Source organism: Amborella trichopoda, chromosome 8 (assembly GCF_054954075.1).
Source record: "Amborella trichopoda isolate Santa Cruz 75 chromosome 8, AtrichopodaSantaCruz75HAP2 v2.0, whole genome shotgun sequence".
NCBI lineage: Eukaryota > Viridiplantae > Streptophyta > Magnoliopsida > Amborellales > Amborellaceae > Amborella > Amborella trichopoda.
Window position 1 is genome coordinate 2,166,287 of NC_142343.1, and position 16,898 is coordinate 2,183,184.

A 16,898-nucleotide genomic window follows, 5' to 3' on the forward strand; every position below is an offset into this window, starting at 1 on the left:
TTTTTAAGCCATCATAAGGGTTTCCAGCACCAACTCTGCATGTGTATCCTTCCGATGGATCGGTCTCATACATACCACATATATTCTTCCAAATTTCCATATTCAACCCCCTTTTTGTTAGAAAAGGTTTTTCAGACGCAGGAAAAACCCTAATTTCATCCTCTTGACCTAGAGGATTATAGATTTGACATAAATAATAATAATAATTTCAAACTTCACAAATAATGCATCTTGAAACACATTATCTAGATCATGCATTTTCAGTCAAATATGATTATTGCCCGCCTAAGCCCTAGTTGGAGCTGGATCAATTGATCTGGTCCTGTCCTCACAACAAAACTATGTTCCCAAGTACCGCCTGGTGTGTTGTGAAATAAAAAAAGTTAAAAGTTCTCACAAGGCAACGCATTTGTAAGGAACACCACCATATAGGTTTGTGAAAATAAAATATATAAAACAGATTGTACCAATTTTTACGAAAAATGGATTAAATCATTTTTCTAAAACTCGAAGTACCGATTCAAGAGAGATTGATTAACACAATGACTCAGTAAATATGATTTAATCCCTACACGCCACACCAAACCTTGATGAGAATATGTCAACTGAAACATCAAAGATGCCATCCTTCAAAAAGAAGAGTTGCATAACTCTTAATTGTTTGTTGCCTCTGCAAAAAGGGTATACCAAAGGGATCATTAGAAGCTCCCAAAAAAAAACTCAGATCAATCAAATATATCACAATTGAGTTGTAAATCTAATGCAAATGATGAGTTCCCAAGAAAAAAAATATTGCGTCTATAGTTTGAATTTATTAATTGGTAAAGTATGATAACACTCGTGAACATTTATAAACTAAAACTCGGGGAATAAAAAATTTAAAAGGAAAAAAAGGGCAAAAGAAAAGGTAGGAAAGAGGAAGGGAATACAAAAAGAGAACAAAGGAATCAATGTGTGATTGGAACGAACACAACTGCAGCAGTGAAGAATGTTCATGGAAGTCGAAAAACCATTCAACAGTCCATATGAAAGTCAAAATGAAAGCAAAATGAAAACCAGTAGCACATAGTAGAATTTCTTAAATTAGAGTAAGACTTTCATGACATGATCTTTTGTACTCAAAGCACACAAATGAACTATAAACCATAGTGTATACTCTAGGGCCAACTGTACATATTTATTGAAAGAAATACAACTGATGGGGTTCCTGAATAAACCTCCACTAGCTTAGCAGAAAAATAGGGTTTTCAAGGTGCTTTTCAAAGAAACTAAACTTTTAACATCCCAGTACAAATGTATAGTATAACTATACAAGTAAAATTTGTATAAACCATTAGCAATTAAAAGACACAAAGAAATCAAGTTTGTAAAACTTAAATTAAAAGACACAAAGAAATCAGAAAATCTAGAGAGTGTCTGTCTACTTCAATTATTTCGTCAGCACATGTATTCAATTTTTGTAACAATTCCTCATGTCTAAATTTTTCCTAGATAACTTTTTTTTTGAGAATGTTTAACGGTTTTTTTTCCTAGGTAACTGCAAAACATATTTTGCTCCTAATCCTTTTGAAAACTTAGGAAGTCCTGCTAACAAATTCCCAAAACCAAGATTTGCACCATACTCAAATTATAAAAAATGTAGAACTCAGTAGAGTAAATGAACTAGCAACTCACCAGATTTTGTTGAAAGCCACAATATCACAGCTCTGAATGTACTCGTTTGCCGGTTCAGAGGTAAGCTGTTCCTCAATGAGAGTATCAACAGAAACAAGGTCATCCACAATTGTCATCATAATTTGAAGCTTCTTAATGCCATACCCAACTGGCACAAGCTTTGCTGCATTGCCAATTGCATAAAACCACTCAGTAAACATAAAAGCAAGTTTCAAAAATACTGGTGTAAAGGTTTGCAGAAGTAGGGCCCAAGCCATATCTACAACAATGTCAGCAGATATATGGGCTTTGAAGTGAGAAAGAAAATAATATTTAAATATTGAAACTGAATGGTTAACATAATTCTAAAATATCAGATATAGCAGACTTTATAGTGGATATAATGTGATGCCTTCTCAAATTCATTAACATAATCAAGGAAATATATATATATAACAAGCGATTTTAAAAAATAAAATAAATAATAGGGTTCCAATCTCCCACTTTTTTTGAATTTGAAATCAATATATCAGCCACTTCAATGATATAAAAAACTGTTATAAACCTTGAAATACCTAAATTTGACCATATTGTGTAATTATAGAGTACAACATCCTGTATTTCATAAGATTAGATTGTGTGCCTATGGTACAAAAAGGTCACAATAACCCAACCATAAGATGTGAAATCAGGTGGCTAAGGATGTACATTGACAGTGGTTGCAGTCCGAAAAAAAATTCACTTTATGAGGACTGGTGACACACCCCAGCCAATGGATTTCACACCTAATGGCTTGCAGTCTTTGAAACCTTAGAGTCCAAAAGGAAATGGTCTGATTGTATACAATCCCTTAAGTTTAACTATAGAAAGAAGAATATAATCCTTCATAAAGGGATCCACATTGGATGTAGAGAGAAAAACTTACAAACTCCCCAATGAAGACCCTCCATTTGAACGCTTCTAACAGCCTCTTCAAGCTTCTTCATGTCGGTCTCATCATCCCAGGGTTTGACATCAAGAAGAACTGAAGATTTTCCACCTATAAAACAGAATGAACAAACATGAGACAGAGAGTCATTATCATGAGGATAGTTCCATGGATGATCTACAAAAACTAAAATACGAGAGCAAGAAGTATTGGACTGAGCAAGACCAGATACTCCCATAAGAAAAATCTAGAAGAACTAAAATACAAGAGCAAGGAAAATGGGACTGAAATACCAGATACCCCAATGAGAACATTCATGTAGACACTAGACATCAATCAGGGAGAAAGAACAGAAATGGGGAGGAGATGTGTGTGTGTGTGAGAGAGACTCAATATTCCAATGAGAATTCTCATAGGCCCTAGCAATGAATCGACGTGGTGAATCTTTATCTTCCCTATTCTATATGGGCTCTACATAGGTATCCAAGCTCGCAGTAACAAGATAACTTAAAAACTTTTCTATAATGTACGGGTATTTCATCCACCAAAACAAAGGGAAAACAAAAAACTCACTCTCTTTCTTTCTGCCTGATGCCTTGACAGCAGCTGCACGTTCTTCAGCTGCCTTCTTTTCCTCCTCGGTCTCTTCACCAAAGAGATCAATATCATCATCATCATCTTCAGCAGCCGGAGCCTGAAACACCAAAAATTGGACGCAAATATGAAGAAATGAATGTAGTTACAAATACAAATGAAGGAACATAGTACAGGTGTTTTAACCTTTAAAATAAAGGATATATCCCTTATAATGATCAAAAACCCCCACAGCCAAGATCCCAAGCCAAGAAGTAATCCCATAACAAAACCATTAAGCTTTTAAAAAATACAATGAATTGAAAACAACAATTTAACTAGCGATAGCTAGCAATTTTATTTGAATCAATTAAAATTTTCCAAGCATACATTCTCCCCGCATTGAAAAATGCTCTTCTTAAGCTCAAACTCACAGAAACAGTTGATTAATAAATTGTAATGCCTGATTATTCAAAGTTTCAAAAAGCCATCAAAAAACCAATCCTATCTATAAAAATAAAAACAACTCTTAGAAAAAAAAAACGACCACTTTCAGTAATGGAAGAACAAACCTTGGCATCAGTAACCGGAGGAGAAACAGGGGCCTCTACACAAGGGGGAGAAAATCCAGAAATGCTAACACCTTTTCCTTCCGCAGTCACTCCACTGAACATAACAGATCACATTAACATTCAAACAGACTAAAACAGATACATGTTAAGGGAAAACCCTCTTTTTTTTTTCTTTTGGATGAGCAATAAACAATGGTTTTTAAGAACGAACCTCCTCTTGAGAAGTGCATCAATGTGATTGTACCAACGAAGCACATTCACATACTCAGAAGAGGGTGCAGACTGAAAAGCACCATACACAGTAACATCATCCTTTGAAGCTTGGTACCTGAATCAGCACAATACGAGTTAAATTTATTAACAAATCTCAACCATTAAATTATTTCTTTTACAATCCAAATACATAATTGTGAAGATCTAACCCATGATTAACAATGCATAACAATAACTATAATCATTCCATTAACAGTAATCATTCAAGGACCCCACTCCCTCCTCCCCTCAATTAGGGGAAGGATAGAGAGGGTTTCGAAACCTTGACTCCCTATACGATGTGGAGGTTGGGAGGGACAGTATGGTGTGGAAGTGCATATGATCAATCTGTGCACATGCATGGCCGTGCAACTGTGAATTAATGTGCATGTAGGGAGGGAATATATGTTGTGCAAGTGTGCATGTACACGTGCATCTGTGTGTGTGTGTGAATGTAGGGTTGGGTACAACAGTGCACGTGGGGAGATTCCATACTCCAGTAAGCTAACCGAAAAGGCAATTTATTTGTTTGAAACTGTACCCAGTGATGTAGCTGCGTGTGAGGAGGTACTCATCCAGCTTCTTGACACCAGCCTGTGAGTTGAGGTTGTAGAATGTGACTGCCATTGCTAATGTTTTGCACCTAATATTCCTACAAATATCCAGGGAAAAAATTCAGTTTTCTTACTTATGTCCAACCAACTCAATATAAGCATTAACATGACATTCTCAAAGTTTTAACTTGTGGCAGGAAATGTATAGAATATACACAATTTTTTTATCATGGAAAATACTCAAAATTCTAATGAACAGAGAAAGGAAAACAACTTTTAAGGAACTTACACTATTTGACTCTATATCAAAAAGACAGATTATTGGTGTTTTATTTAATTATTAGTATTTTTAATAAGAACCATAGTCCTTATTAAAAACTATTACCAATAAATTCCATGTATCACTTTCTTCTATAAATTCCAAAAAAATTGGTGACAAGGGGGGTAAAGGAGTTGACAAATAACAAGGGCAGGGGTCACTGATGGAATTTTATGAAAAAAAATGACATTTTATATCCTGTTATAAATAAATTCATGAAATATAAAAAAATGGATCAATTCATGAATTTATAAGAATAAAAAAGGGAAACATTTTCAGGAAGAAGAAACTAATCATTCTTATCAGAGTCCCATCATGTCTTTGGCAATATTACATTGTCACAGAAATTTATGACAATGTTAATGGCATATGAAATGCCCAAAGACTGTTCTGATTTCAATCAAATCTGCAAAAAATAGGCAGGAAAAGACTAACCATGCGAATAGGGGCAGAATTTAAAAAGGTACTTGCACAGAAATAGTACAAAACTATATTCAAATTGAAAGTTTCAGGGAAATCTTGCAAATCCCATCTATTTCCAGCTAATGAATCACCAAAAGAAAATCAAAACTCATAATAGCTAGATTTTAAAATATTATGGATTCTAACTCATTTGAACTTTGCCTCTGAGAAAATAAAACATTTTGATTTCGCAATCGTATTTAGTTCAGCATATTTTAACTAAATATGTTGTAATCTGCATAAAATAATAATAATAATAATAAGCCAATAACACGTATATGATGCATGAGATTAACCCAAAAAATTCATAAAATTCAAATGCTAAATTCACATAGACAGTTTAAAAATCCAATCAATTTTTTAAACAATTAAAAAAAAATAAATAAATAAACAAGGAAGTCTCTGGTTTTCAGATCAAAGGTCTGTCTTTGACAGCAAAATAACTTTCCATCCTCAAATCTCCTAAATTTTTCATAAGATATCACCTTCTCTGAATCTTGTGAAACCAATGACCGTTAAGTTTTATGAGTACGCTCTAACTAAAAACAATTGATATCTCCATGAATCCATAAAAATAGATCAAGATTTTAAAAGAAAACGAACAAATCAGAAACAAAGGAGGTAAAGATTTCACTAAAAAATAAATATTGCAGAAAAACAATATTGAAAGAAAACCCAAACAAAGAACGCAAATATTTTACTAAAAAATAAATATTGCAGAAAAATATTATTGAAAGAAAAAAAGCAGAAAGAGCACGAATACTTACTGTAATGGAGTACAGAAAACACAGAGGAGATTGAATTTCCTTTCACAGAGAGGAGGGGAATTTTAACGGAGGGAAAGCAAAGCTTAGCAAAATGAAGCTCGGGCCGGAACTTATAGTGTCTAGGGTTTTCAAGAAAATAAAAAAATGCCCCTGAAGTTTTACGAAATGACAAGAAGCGCGGTTATTTGGGGGACCCGGATTCTATGCGGCCAAGCCTGCATACGTAGAAATGCGGGCTTATTAATAAGTCTATTTTTTAGATGGATTTTTTGATTTAATTTTTAAGGATATGTAATTTCTAACATGGAGATCATGAATGTGTAAAAATAAGTAAAATTTGAAAACTATAAATAATAATTATAATTATAAAACATTTGAACCATTAATTTCTATTGTTTTTATATGGAACACCTACTTGCATTTTACACTTTTTGAACCGCATATGTAGTTAGACGGTCCAGCCCGTATGAAACGATTCTCCTTTGGGGGGGGGGTTGGAATTTCTTGCAAGAAACACAATCGATTGACAACAATAAGAAATGAGACCTTGCTTATATGGGGCCAAGCCGGAATGTATAGAAATGTAGGCCTCTTAATAAATCTATTTTTTGGATGGAATTTTTCACTTAATTTTTACATGCATGTAATCTTTAACGTGGAGATCATAAATATGAATAAATAAATAAATTTAAAAACTATAAATAATAATTCTAGTAAGAAAATATTTGAACTGTTAGTTTTAGTTTCCATTTTTTCAGTTGGAATACCTGCACGCATTCATCTTATGCTTTACACTTTTTGTATCGCATATGTAGTCATGCGGTCCAACCCACATGAAACAATTTTCCTAAGAAATGGGAGACGTTTGTATAGAGCCGAGGCTTTAAACAATCGAAATAAAGGGCACCTTTAAATAGTGTCAGAGAAACATGGTTTCAATACTTAGAATATTTGTTATAGCTTTAAAATATTTTTTCATTTTTAATTATAAACTTTAAAGCTTCAAAATAGTGTAGATCGAGCAGACCTATGAAATATTGAAAATTGACAGTATAAAAATGCATTACAAAACTTGAAATCTATTTTTTTATTATGTTCATACATCTTGATGTTGATAGAATCGATTTAGGGATATTTGGGCATCAAAACAACCCTCTTCCAATGAAATTTTTGAGGTGGGCTCTTATTTGATTATTTTGAGCTCGGCTCTATATAAACTTTTTCCATGAGAAATTGATAGATTGTATCAAATTACCCTCTTAGCCATGAATATAATGATGCAAAGAAGAAGGAGAATAGGAGAGAGAGAGCTAATAACTAAACCCGAAACATCTCTTCAATGGCCGTTGGATCTTACAGGTTTGATCTCTACCTCAAAGAGAATATAGGGCACGTGACTTCCAAATATGAGACTTCAGGGCCTTCTGTAATTACTATATAACTTTTTTATTTGAAAAAAGTTTATATGAGGAGTTGACCTTATATGTACAAGCAAGGTTCATCTAAAAATTCCGTTAGAGAAGGTTGTTTTTATACTGGAAACCCCTCAAATCAATCATTTTGATCTCAAAAAACATAGACATGAAAAAAATGTGATTTCTAGTATTACAAATAGTTAGACTTTTAACATCTTATCTGAATCGTCTATTTTCAAGATTTTCAAATGTGTATAGATTTGTTGGATCGACACAATTTATGGAACTTTAAATTTCATAATTAATGGAAACAATAGATTTTCATATCATTGACTTTGTGGCACCGAAACTTTCAGCAAGGTTTTGAGGTCCTCCTTTTTAAATAGTATAAGGTTGATACCTTGTATAAATCTCACCTTTATTATTTTTTATTGTTTTAAAGAAAAATCAACTTATATCTATTATTTTAAGTGTTATTACAATTTCACCTAAATTTTTCTATTATTACTACTCTCCTCATTTTTTAAAGAAAGACCTATGTGATCTTTTACCGGGGAATGCATGTTTATTTGTTCTTCACCCCTTTCTTTTGGCAAAAGATCACTTACATGTAGTCTTTATTATAATAAGATAAATTTCAAAATAAAATCCACAACAATAAAACCAATATCTTAACAACTTGATGCTATTGAAATAACTATGCACTATGCTTGAGAATAAAGTATAAGATTGCAAGAAACAAAAGGTAGAGTGCCGGATATTACCTCGACCGGGGTTATTACAGCCCACACCGAGTCACCACCATCCGATGGCGCGGGATCAACGGTCTAGATTCAATTTCAACCGAAAAAGCAAATTTCGGCCAAGCCACGCCAATGGAACATGAACCCCTTTGATCACAAACTCAAACCCTAGATGCATTCTCTTAGCAACCTAGTTTGAGAGAGGCGGATTCTCTTTTTGCTAAACCCTAAACCCTTAGCCATAAATCCATATTTGAGAGATATGAGAGAGAATAATTCCATAACCTAAACCCTTAGGTTCTTTCACAATGTGGAAGAGAGAGATCAAACATGAGAGAGATAAACTTTCTTAAGAGAGAGATAGAAAGATAAGGTGTAGAGATTTTGGGTAGAGATAGGGTTTACTAGGATTTTATTTGGCTTGTCTCTTTTTGTGATATTGAACATATACTGTCGATCAATGGTGATTTATGGGGTGAGAGATCTGAGCCATCCATTCTATAGAAGGGCCATCAACATTATGGAATGTGCATATACCATTATCCCCCTTTCCTTAACCATTTTTCTATCAACATAAATTAGATAAATTAACTATAATTAAAATATTATGTATTCCATAATCTTTCACAAAATATTCCAAAGATATATCAAGTCAATAAACATTTTCAATATATGGTCAAAATATTTCATATCTTATTTAACTACGTGCAATAACATAATATTACCAAAACATGAAATAACTTAAACTCTAAGAAAGAATCCAATGGGTGGGGCATGCCACCCATGTGTGGTACATGTGGGCCACACCCACTAGATACATGGTGGGCCTATATGCACTATGGGCCCCTCCATGATATTTTATATAATTTTAAATTATCAAAAAATATATAAAATATTATTTGAATTTTATAATTTTGTAAAATCAATATCTTCATTTTTATAAGTCCACAAAAAAATTATTATTAAAATATCAAATGACTCATAAAAATTCAAATAATATTTCTAACATTATTTATATCATAAAACAAGCATAATTAAATTAACTTGATGGGAAATTGATCCACATGGTTAAGAAATTTAATCTGCAATCATGGGGTACTCCACCTTCAACTGTGAATTACAAACCACACTTACTTTATCGAACCTCCCCAGTGTTTCCCATGACACACAGTCCACGCAGGGGCTCATTAGCGAGTCACCAAAGTCTGGCGGATGAGCCAAGGGGTCACAATCCCAGTCTGTGGATTACAGGTCTTCCCTTAGAAACAAGTCAAAGTCACCAAGACCTTATGCCACCATAGCTCTATGACACATAGGGGTATCTCTCGCACATACATACGTTTCATCCTAAAAGGTGGATTTATGGCTTTTCCCAAAGATCTATAGATATGCATGCCAACATGGATGAGGTTTTGGCCCTTGTCTCTGGAGGCCACCATCACACACAAGGGTCATACAGTCCCACAGCTCACTCATCCGGGCATGTTCTCCGACTTCATCAGGGCTAACCCATAAACCCTAATCGATTTGTTCTTCATGCCCAGGTAACATAGGTTTTTTCCAACTAACTGGCCTAGATTGTTAAGCACATATCGATATCAGCAAATCATCGTTTTCTTAGTATGGTCCACGAGAGACCACACTCATACAGAGTTCATGTTCCACTATATCATTTTATTTTACAATCACTTATAAGGCCTTCAGAGGCCACATAAACCCAATATCTCCCACTTGGCCTTTGAGTACCTTATATTCTATCTTTCTCACTTTCTCTTATTCGCATCTCTCTCTCAAAATTACAATATCTCTCAAGCGTTTTTACTTATTCTTTCAATACATTAATCATTGCTATCAACCCTTTCACAAAAAGATTTATAGAAGCAACACATTTTTTTCTTTGCTGCTCGGATCTCATCCGTCGTAGTTCATCTTCCACATCGTATCGTGAATCATGGACCTGTTGTCGTAAAGACCATCACATACGCTCATCGCATAGGGTCATATGTTAATGGGTTCAAAAGAGTTATTCAAATATGTTGCGTCATTTTTTAGCCATACAACCAGTACCAAACATTTGGATTCCATGGGTGAACAACATTATAGAATGTTGTTTTATTTGACATGTCAGATACTAGCACGTGCTCCCACTGTAACATTTAGTTTATTTGGATTTCGATCTTTCTCAATCTCACATCATTCATCAGGTGATAAAAAACATGGTTTTATATGCTTGGAATTCTCATAGAATCGTGGCTCCTTTGACATGTATATTGTCAACGTGCTGTCGCATAAAATTCTTACTGCCTCACAACGTACTAGGTAAAAGTCAAGTCGATTAATGAATTTCTTAATCCATACGGCCTTCTCGATCACCAAATAGCACGTCACGTACTCTACTTTCATGGTGGACAATTTCGTCACATCCTATTTATTTGATTTCTAAGAAACTGCACCCCCTCCAAGCATGAACACATATCCAGATGTAGACTTCGCATCGTCTGGATCTGTGAGATAACTTGCACTTGTATATTTGAATATCCAATTAGCTAAAAAAACGTGGGACTGTAGTAGCTCCCACTCAATTATTGCACATACAATATATACATTCTCAGTATTCTTATGCATATATCATGAGGTAGCATATAAAGTCTCATGCAATGTGTAATTCAATACCCGTTGGTTTCACAATATGCAAAAAACTTCATGAACCACAAAGGTTCAACCACACTAGACATCTTGGTAGTAAATTCATAAAAACCAAGTCATCTAATCAACACAATATGTGTCAGGGAAGCCCAGCATGATGGCATTCCTACAGCATTCCCTTTGGTTCAAAATTATAGGTAATTGAGGATTCTAAATAACTATAAACACTGGTCAAAGCATATAGATATTTTTTTAAAAAAAATTGCATGATAGTTTTTCTCCCACTTTTATAAATACTTTCAAGACATAATGTTTTTATTTTTAAAACAAAAAAATTTGACTTGGTATATATATATATGCATTCACAAGTAATAGTTATATAATAGTATGATAATTTAAAATAATTTTCATAAATATTTAATGGACCTTTCAAGACTATATGGTTTTCTCAAAACCATATTCGTAGACTTAGTTTTTTCTCAAATCATCCAATTTAATTATAAAATACATGCTTAGCATTCATAAATCATTTTACCGCATTTACCTTTAATTTCCTACTAAGTCAAGTTCATGGTCACAAAAACAAATCATATATACCATCTTACAATTTTATCCAAACTAAAGCACGATTAAATAATGTCTATTAAAGCCTTGGCAAAATACTTCCTTTTTGACAATTATGGAAAATTTATCAATAGATCATCATCACATGCAACACATCATATTATAGACATTATTGAGAGAATGGTCACCAAGACCACGTTCTATCTTAACGCTCCATTTGTGCTTACATATTTGAATGAGCCACACACATCTCTCGTGTTTCATCCTTAACACTCAAAGCCTTTGATCAAATCACATCTCTATGTGTATCACTACTTTAAGTAGTTCATACTCAAGCATAATGAGGCACTGAAACACAAGGTATTCAAAACCGATACTTTCAAATTTGTTAGCACTTATCACTTAATGTCCATATATTCCATACATATTCATAAAATAATTAGCTAAAATATAATCAAAGCACATTAAACAAAGTTATTGAATCATCTTTCATATGTGACCTTTCCCTATATGACCTTACCATATAATGTAGGATAGATTTCATACCTTAAAACCATGTAGTGTGGTACTTGGGCTTTTTTTATTCATCGTTTTTACTTGTTTGGTAAGCTTTTGTGATATTGGAAGTGCACACAACTGATGGATAATATATTGGTCATTGGTTTCACATGTCACGAAGTGTCAATCTCTTCAGTACTTGGATTATCATGTTTTATACCGTGAAAAAAATATCTTCTTCATCCCATTATTTCAAATATCACAATTTCGATTTTCCCACCGATCTTTAGTTTTTTTATGCTACCACCAAGTCTCTCTATATATCTCTTCATTTCGAAGAAATCAATATGTTTTTATAGGTATTGTTTTTATTCTTCTTTCTTCTATTCCCAGATCGAATACTCTTCACATAAAGTGTCATATATTGTCAATTCTATATTATCTCTCTGAATTTTTATTATAATAAGTCATACTCATAACACACTATAAAACCTTTGTAAATGAGCCATAAAAAAGGTCTTCATAATTAGGAATCCAAAGTTGTGTCTTAACATTCCACATCTTTTTAATTTACTACATAATAGAACTTGAGCATCCCATGATAAAAATATGATATCTCTCAACTCATAAGGAGTTAATATTCGAATCTATTTGAGTATTGAAATAGATTAAAAATATATATATATATAATAATGCTCAGTTCTATCCCTAAATCGTACCATTTAGTGAATATTCATTTTAGTGACATTTAAATCACAATGCAATTTTTTCGGTTGAAAATCAAGTTGAGTACCTCTCAATAAAAACTTTGTTTCTCTCAATCCTCAAATAATTTATTCTTGAAATATTTTGTGTTGAAAACTAGACTTAAAACCAAATCACGACATCAAAGTTTGCATCCCAAATAATACTTTTCTTCTTATAAATAAATAAGTGACATTCACGTCACAAAATAAAACATACTATCTAGTAAAATTATATTTTCTCTCTACCATAATGGAGTTTTCCATTCAAACCAAATTTGTTTGAAATTAGACACATAATAGTAACACATATATTTTCACAAGCCTTATATTACTCTGTTAAGTAGGCTTGATAAATATAGTTATTGATATCTTCAATGAATGACATACCAAATTACAGAAAATTCAGGATGACATCTCTTCAATCCAAAAGTGTTATTCTTCTCTTCCCATAGATATTTATCTCTCAAATAAATTTTATTACAAATTATACTCAGAATGAAAATCTAAAAACTTAGTGTGAACCATAAATCATTATGTTATGAATATAAATTAAATCTTAACTTCCAAGTCATGAAAATAATTTTCGTTGCAGAAAAAAATACTTGTGCATCATTCAATAAATTGATCATATATTTTCAAACCATAAGGACTTTCTTGATGAAACTTTTTTTGTTTGAAAGTATATTCAATTTTATGAGTCAATATCTAATTTCCGCTAGAAATAAAATCATATGATTGGTAAGAAAAATCATAGAACTCAATGGACAATTATTGAATTTTGCATGGTCAGAACTGACACCCTTCATTATTGAATCCATAACTCTCAATTCTTATAGGATATCGCATTGAAATTTTGCAGGTAAATCCTACTATTAAAGATACAAAATATCACTAAAGTATGTAATAGAAAAATACATCATTATATTTTTCATATAACTACTCCAAAATAGCCCAGAATACTCATTATGCAGAATGCCTTTTCAGTGTTGGAATATTTAAATAATTATTAACCGTGGGTATATTTTTTGACCACAAAGGTCATTGATTTTCTTATGTCTCATTCCCAAGCTTGATCTAAACTCAATAAAGAGAAAAGATAACTATTGGTATCAAGCATCAATAGCTATGATACCAATGAAAGAAATACCTATATAATATTTTACCGGGGAATACAATTTTTTTATTTTTTTATTCACCCCTTTCTTTTGGCAAAAGATCACTTACATGTGGTCTTTATTATAATAAGAAAAATTTCAAAATAAAATCAACATAACAATAAAACCAAGATCTTAACAACTTTATGCCATTGAAACAACTATGCATTATGCTTGAGAATAAAATATAAGATTGCAAGAAACAAAAAGAATAGTGCCGGAGATTATGTCGATCGGGTTTATTACACCCCATACCGAGTCACCACAATCCGATGGCGTTGGATCAACGATCTAGCTTCAATCTCGAACTGAAAAAGCAAATTGGCCAAGTCACACAAATGGAATATGAACCCCTTTAATCACAAACTCAAACCCTATGTAAATTCTCTTAGCAACCTAATTTGAGAGAGATGGATTCTTTTTTTGCTAAACCCTGAAACCCTTAGCCATAAATCCATATTTGAGAGATATGAGAAAGAATAACTTCATAACCTAAACCTTTAGGTTATTTCACAATGTGGGAGATATATCAAACATGAGAGAGAGAAACTTTCTTAAGAGATATATAGAAAGGTAAGGTGTAGAGAATTTGGGTAGAGACAATCCCTTTTTTATAGGTTTGAACAAGATTAGGGTTTTTTTGGCTTGCCTCTTATTATGAGATTGAACATAGACCGTCGATCAATGGTGACTTATGGGGTGAGAGATCTGAGCCATCCATTCCATAGATAGGCCATCAACATTATGGAAGATACATAAACCATTATCTCCCTTTCCTTAACCATTTTCCCATCAATAGAAATTAGATAAATTAAATATAATTAAAATATTATGTATTTCGTAATCTTTCACAAAATATTCCAAAGATATATCAAGTCAATATATACTTTCAATATTTGGTTAATATACGATCAAATATATTCCATATTTTATTTAACAACATGCCATAACATAATATTATAAAAACATGAAATAACTTAAACTTCAAGAAAAAATCTAAGGGGTGGGGCGTGCCACCCATGTGTGGCACATGTTGGCCCCACCCACTTAACATATGGCGGGCCCATGTATACTATTGGCCCCTTTATGATATTTTATATAATTTTAAATTATAAAAAAAAAATCTAAAATATTATTTGAATTTTATAATTTTGTAAAATCAATATCTTCATTTTTATAAGTCCAAAAAAAATTATAAAAAATATCAAATGACTCATAAAAATTCAAATAATAATTCTAAAATAATTTATATCATTAATTAAATATAATTAAATTAACTTGATGGGAAATGGATCCATATGGTTAAGGAATTTAATCTGCAATCATAAGGCACTCCACCTTCAACTGTGGACTACAGACTACACTTCCCTAATCGAACCGCCCCAGTGTTTCCCATAACCCACAGTCCAAACAGGGGCTCATTAACAGGTCACCAAAGTTTGACGGATGAGCCAAGGGGTCGCAATCCCAATATGTGGATTACAGGTCCTCCCTTAGAGACAAGTCAAGGTCACTAAGACCTTATGCGACCACAACTCTATGGTGCATAGGGGTATCTCTCGCACATGCATACGCTTCACCCTAAAAGGTGGATTTATGGCTCCCTAACGATCTATCAATATGCATGCTGTGTGATGGTACATTGATGAGGTTTTGGCCCCTATATGTGTAGGTCACCATCACACACAAAGGTCACACAGTCCCTCAGCTCACTCATCTGGGCATGTTCTCTGATCTCATCAAGGGCTAACCTATAAACCATCATCAGTTTGTTCTTCATGCCCAGGTAGCATAGGTTTTTCCCAACCGACTGGCTTATATAGTTAAGCACAGATCGGTATCAGCAAACCATCGTTTGCTGAGTATGGTATACGAGAAACCACACTCCCACTGAGTTCATGTTCCACTATATCATTTCATTTTACAATCACTCATAAGGCCTTTAAAGGCCACATAAACCCAACAATTTTATATCCGTTATGACAATATTTTGTCAACATTTTTCAGATTCTCTAGATCCGAAATTTAGTTTTGCAAAAACTAAGTATGATTGAATTTTTGGATTTTCAAAATCCATTATTTTTTAATTTTTTGAATTTTTAAAATCCAAATATTACAAAATACAAAATCTGCCATTTCGGAGTCCGAATGTTTTCCAAACTTTGAAGGTCTGATTTTATTCTTATTATTATTATTTTGGATCATAAAGATCCGAAAATAGGGCAATTTCGTACCTTAAAATTCTGATTGTTTTTTTTTAGATCGTGAAGATAAAAAAACAAGGCAATTTTGAATAAAACTTTGGGGGTCCTAAGAATGAGTATACATGTAGTTTTCAAAATTTTGAATGTAATAAGTATAAATTTTAGGTGAAATTGTAATAATAATATTAAAATAATGGATATATGTGCACTTTTCTCTTATTTTAAATTTGGTGCTTTTGAAATTGGATAAGGAAACCACTATCTTCATTTTTATGGAAATTTATTATTTTCTACATAAAAAAATATAAATTTTATGATATAGATGAAAACATTTTTAAGAAAATTGATGGTCCAAATAATACATTACAAGATGCACTATCTTCAAAAGTTGAAATCCATTTTTTTCTCATGTCCAAGCATTTTGATGTCGAGATGATCAATTTGAAGATATTTAGGCATCAAACAACCTCTTACAGTGAGATTTTTGAGATGCTCTCTAATTTGATTGTTTAGACCCTATATAAATTTGTTCTAAAAGAAAGATGTTTGTATCATAAATAAAGAAAATAGTAGGAAAAGCTACCTTTCTTTCCTCGCTCACTAGTGATTAGGAAATGACATTGTTTGATATGGGTCTAGTTATTCAAGAGTAAGACCTCTTTTTCTTCCCCACTTTACTTCGAAAAGGGAAAGCATCCGGTCCACACATATAGATAGCTAGAGTGGTGCACAAGCAACCTTTCAATGCATCCGGTCCACACATATAGATAGCTACAGTGGTGCACAAGCAACCTTTCAATGGTTGAGATTTCATAACGTTATTATAAATTAATTGTATTTTATTTATA

At 32.7% G+C, this 16,898-nt stretch overlaps 1 protein-coding gene and 1 long non-coding RNA gene across 2 annotated transcripts; both read right to left on the reverse strand.

The window, feature by feature from the left end:
* Positions 1 to 408: 408 nt before the first annotated feature.
* On the reverse strand, positions 409 to 6,230 carry LOC18437833 (elongation factor 1-delta 1). Its single transcript, XM_011626419.3, has 8 exons — positions 6,081 to 6,230; positions 4,520 to 4,630; positions 3,938 to 4,054; positions 3,727 to 3,820; positions 3,155 to 3,275; positions 2,579 to 2,692; positions 1,675 to 1,837; positions 409 to 670 (listed from the first exon to the last, which is right to left on the reverse strand). Coding segments are annotated over exons 2-8 (696 nt in total). The 5' UTR covers positions 4,606 to 4,630; positions 6,081 to 6,230; the 3' UTR covers positions 409 to 669.
* A 5,321-nt stretch (positions 6,231 to 11,551) lies between these two features.
* On the reverse strand, positions 11,552 to 16,751 carry LOC148780699 (uncharacterized). Its single transcript, XR_016060321.1, has 2 exons — positions 16,634 to 16,751; positions 11,552 to 14,154 (listed from the first exon to the last, which is right to left on the reverse strand). It is a non-coding gene; the product is annotated as an uncharacterized LOC148780699 (long non-coding RNA).
* Between the last annotated feature and the right edge of the window lie 147 nt (positions 16,752 to 16,898).

Coding starts and splice junctions, on each gene's coding strand:
- LOC18437833 (XM_011626419.3), bottom strand. CDS start 4,605: ATGGCAGTCACATTCTACAACCTCAACTCACAGGCTGGTGTCAAGAAG. Junction 4,055..4,519: donor ACACGCAGCTACATCACTGG/GTACAGTTTCAA, acceptor GTGCTGATTCAG/GTACCAAGCTTCAAAGGATG. Junction 2,693..3,154: donor ATCAGGCAGAAAGAAAGAGA/GTGAGTTTTTTG, acceptor TCTGTTTTATAG/GTGGAAAATCTTCAGTTCTT.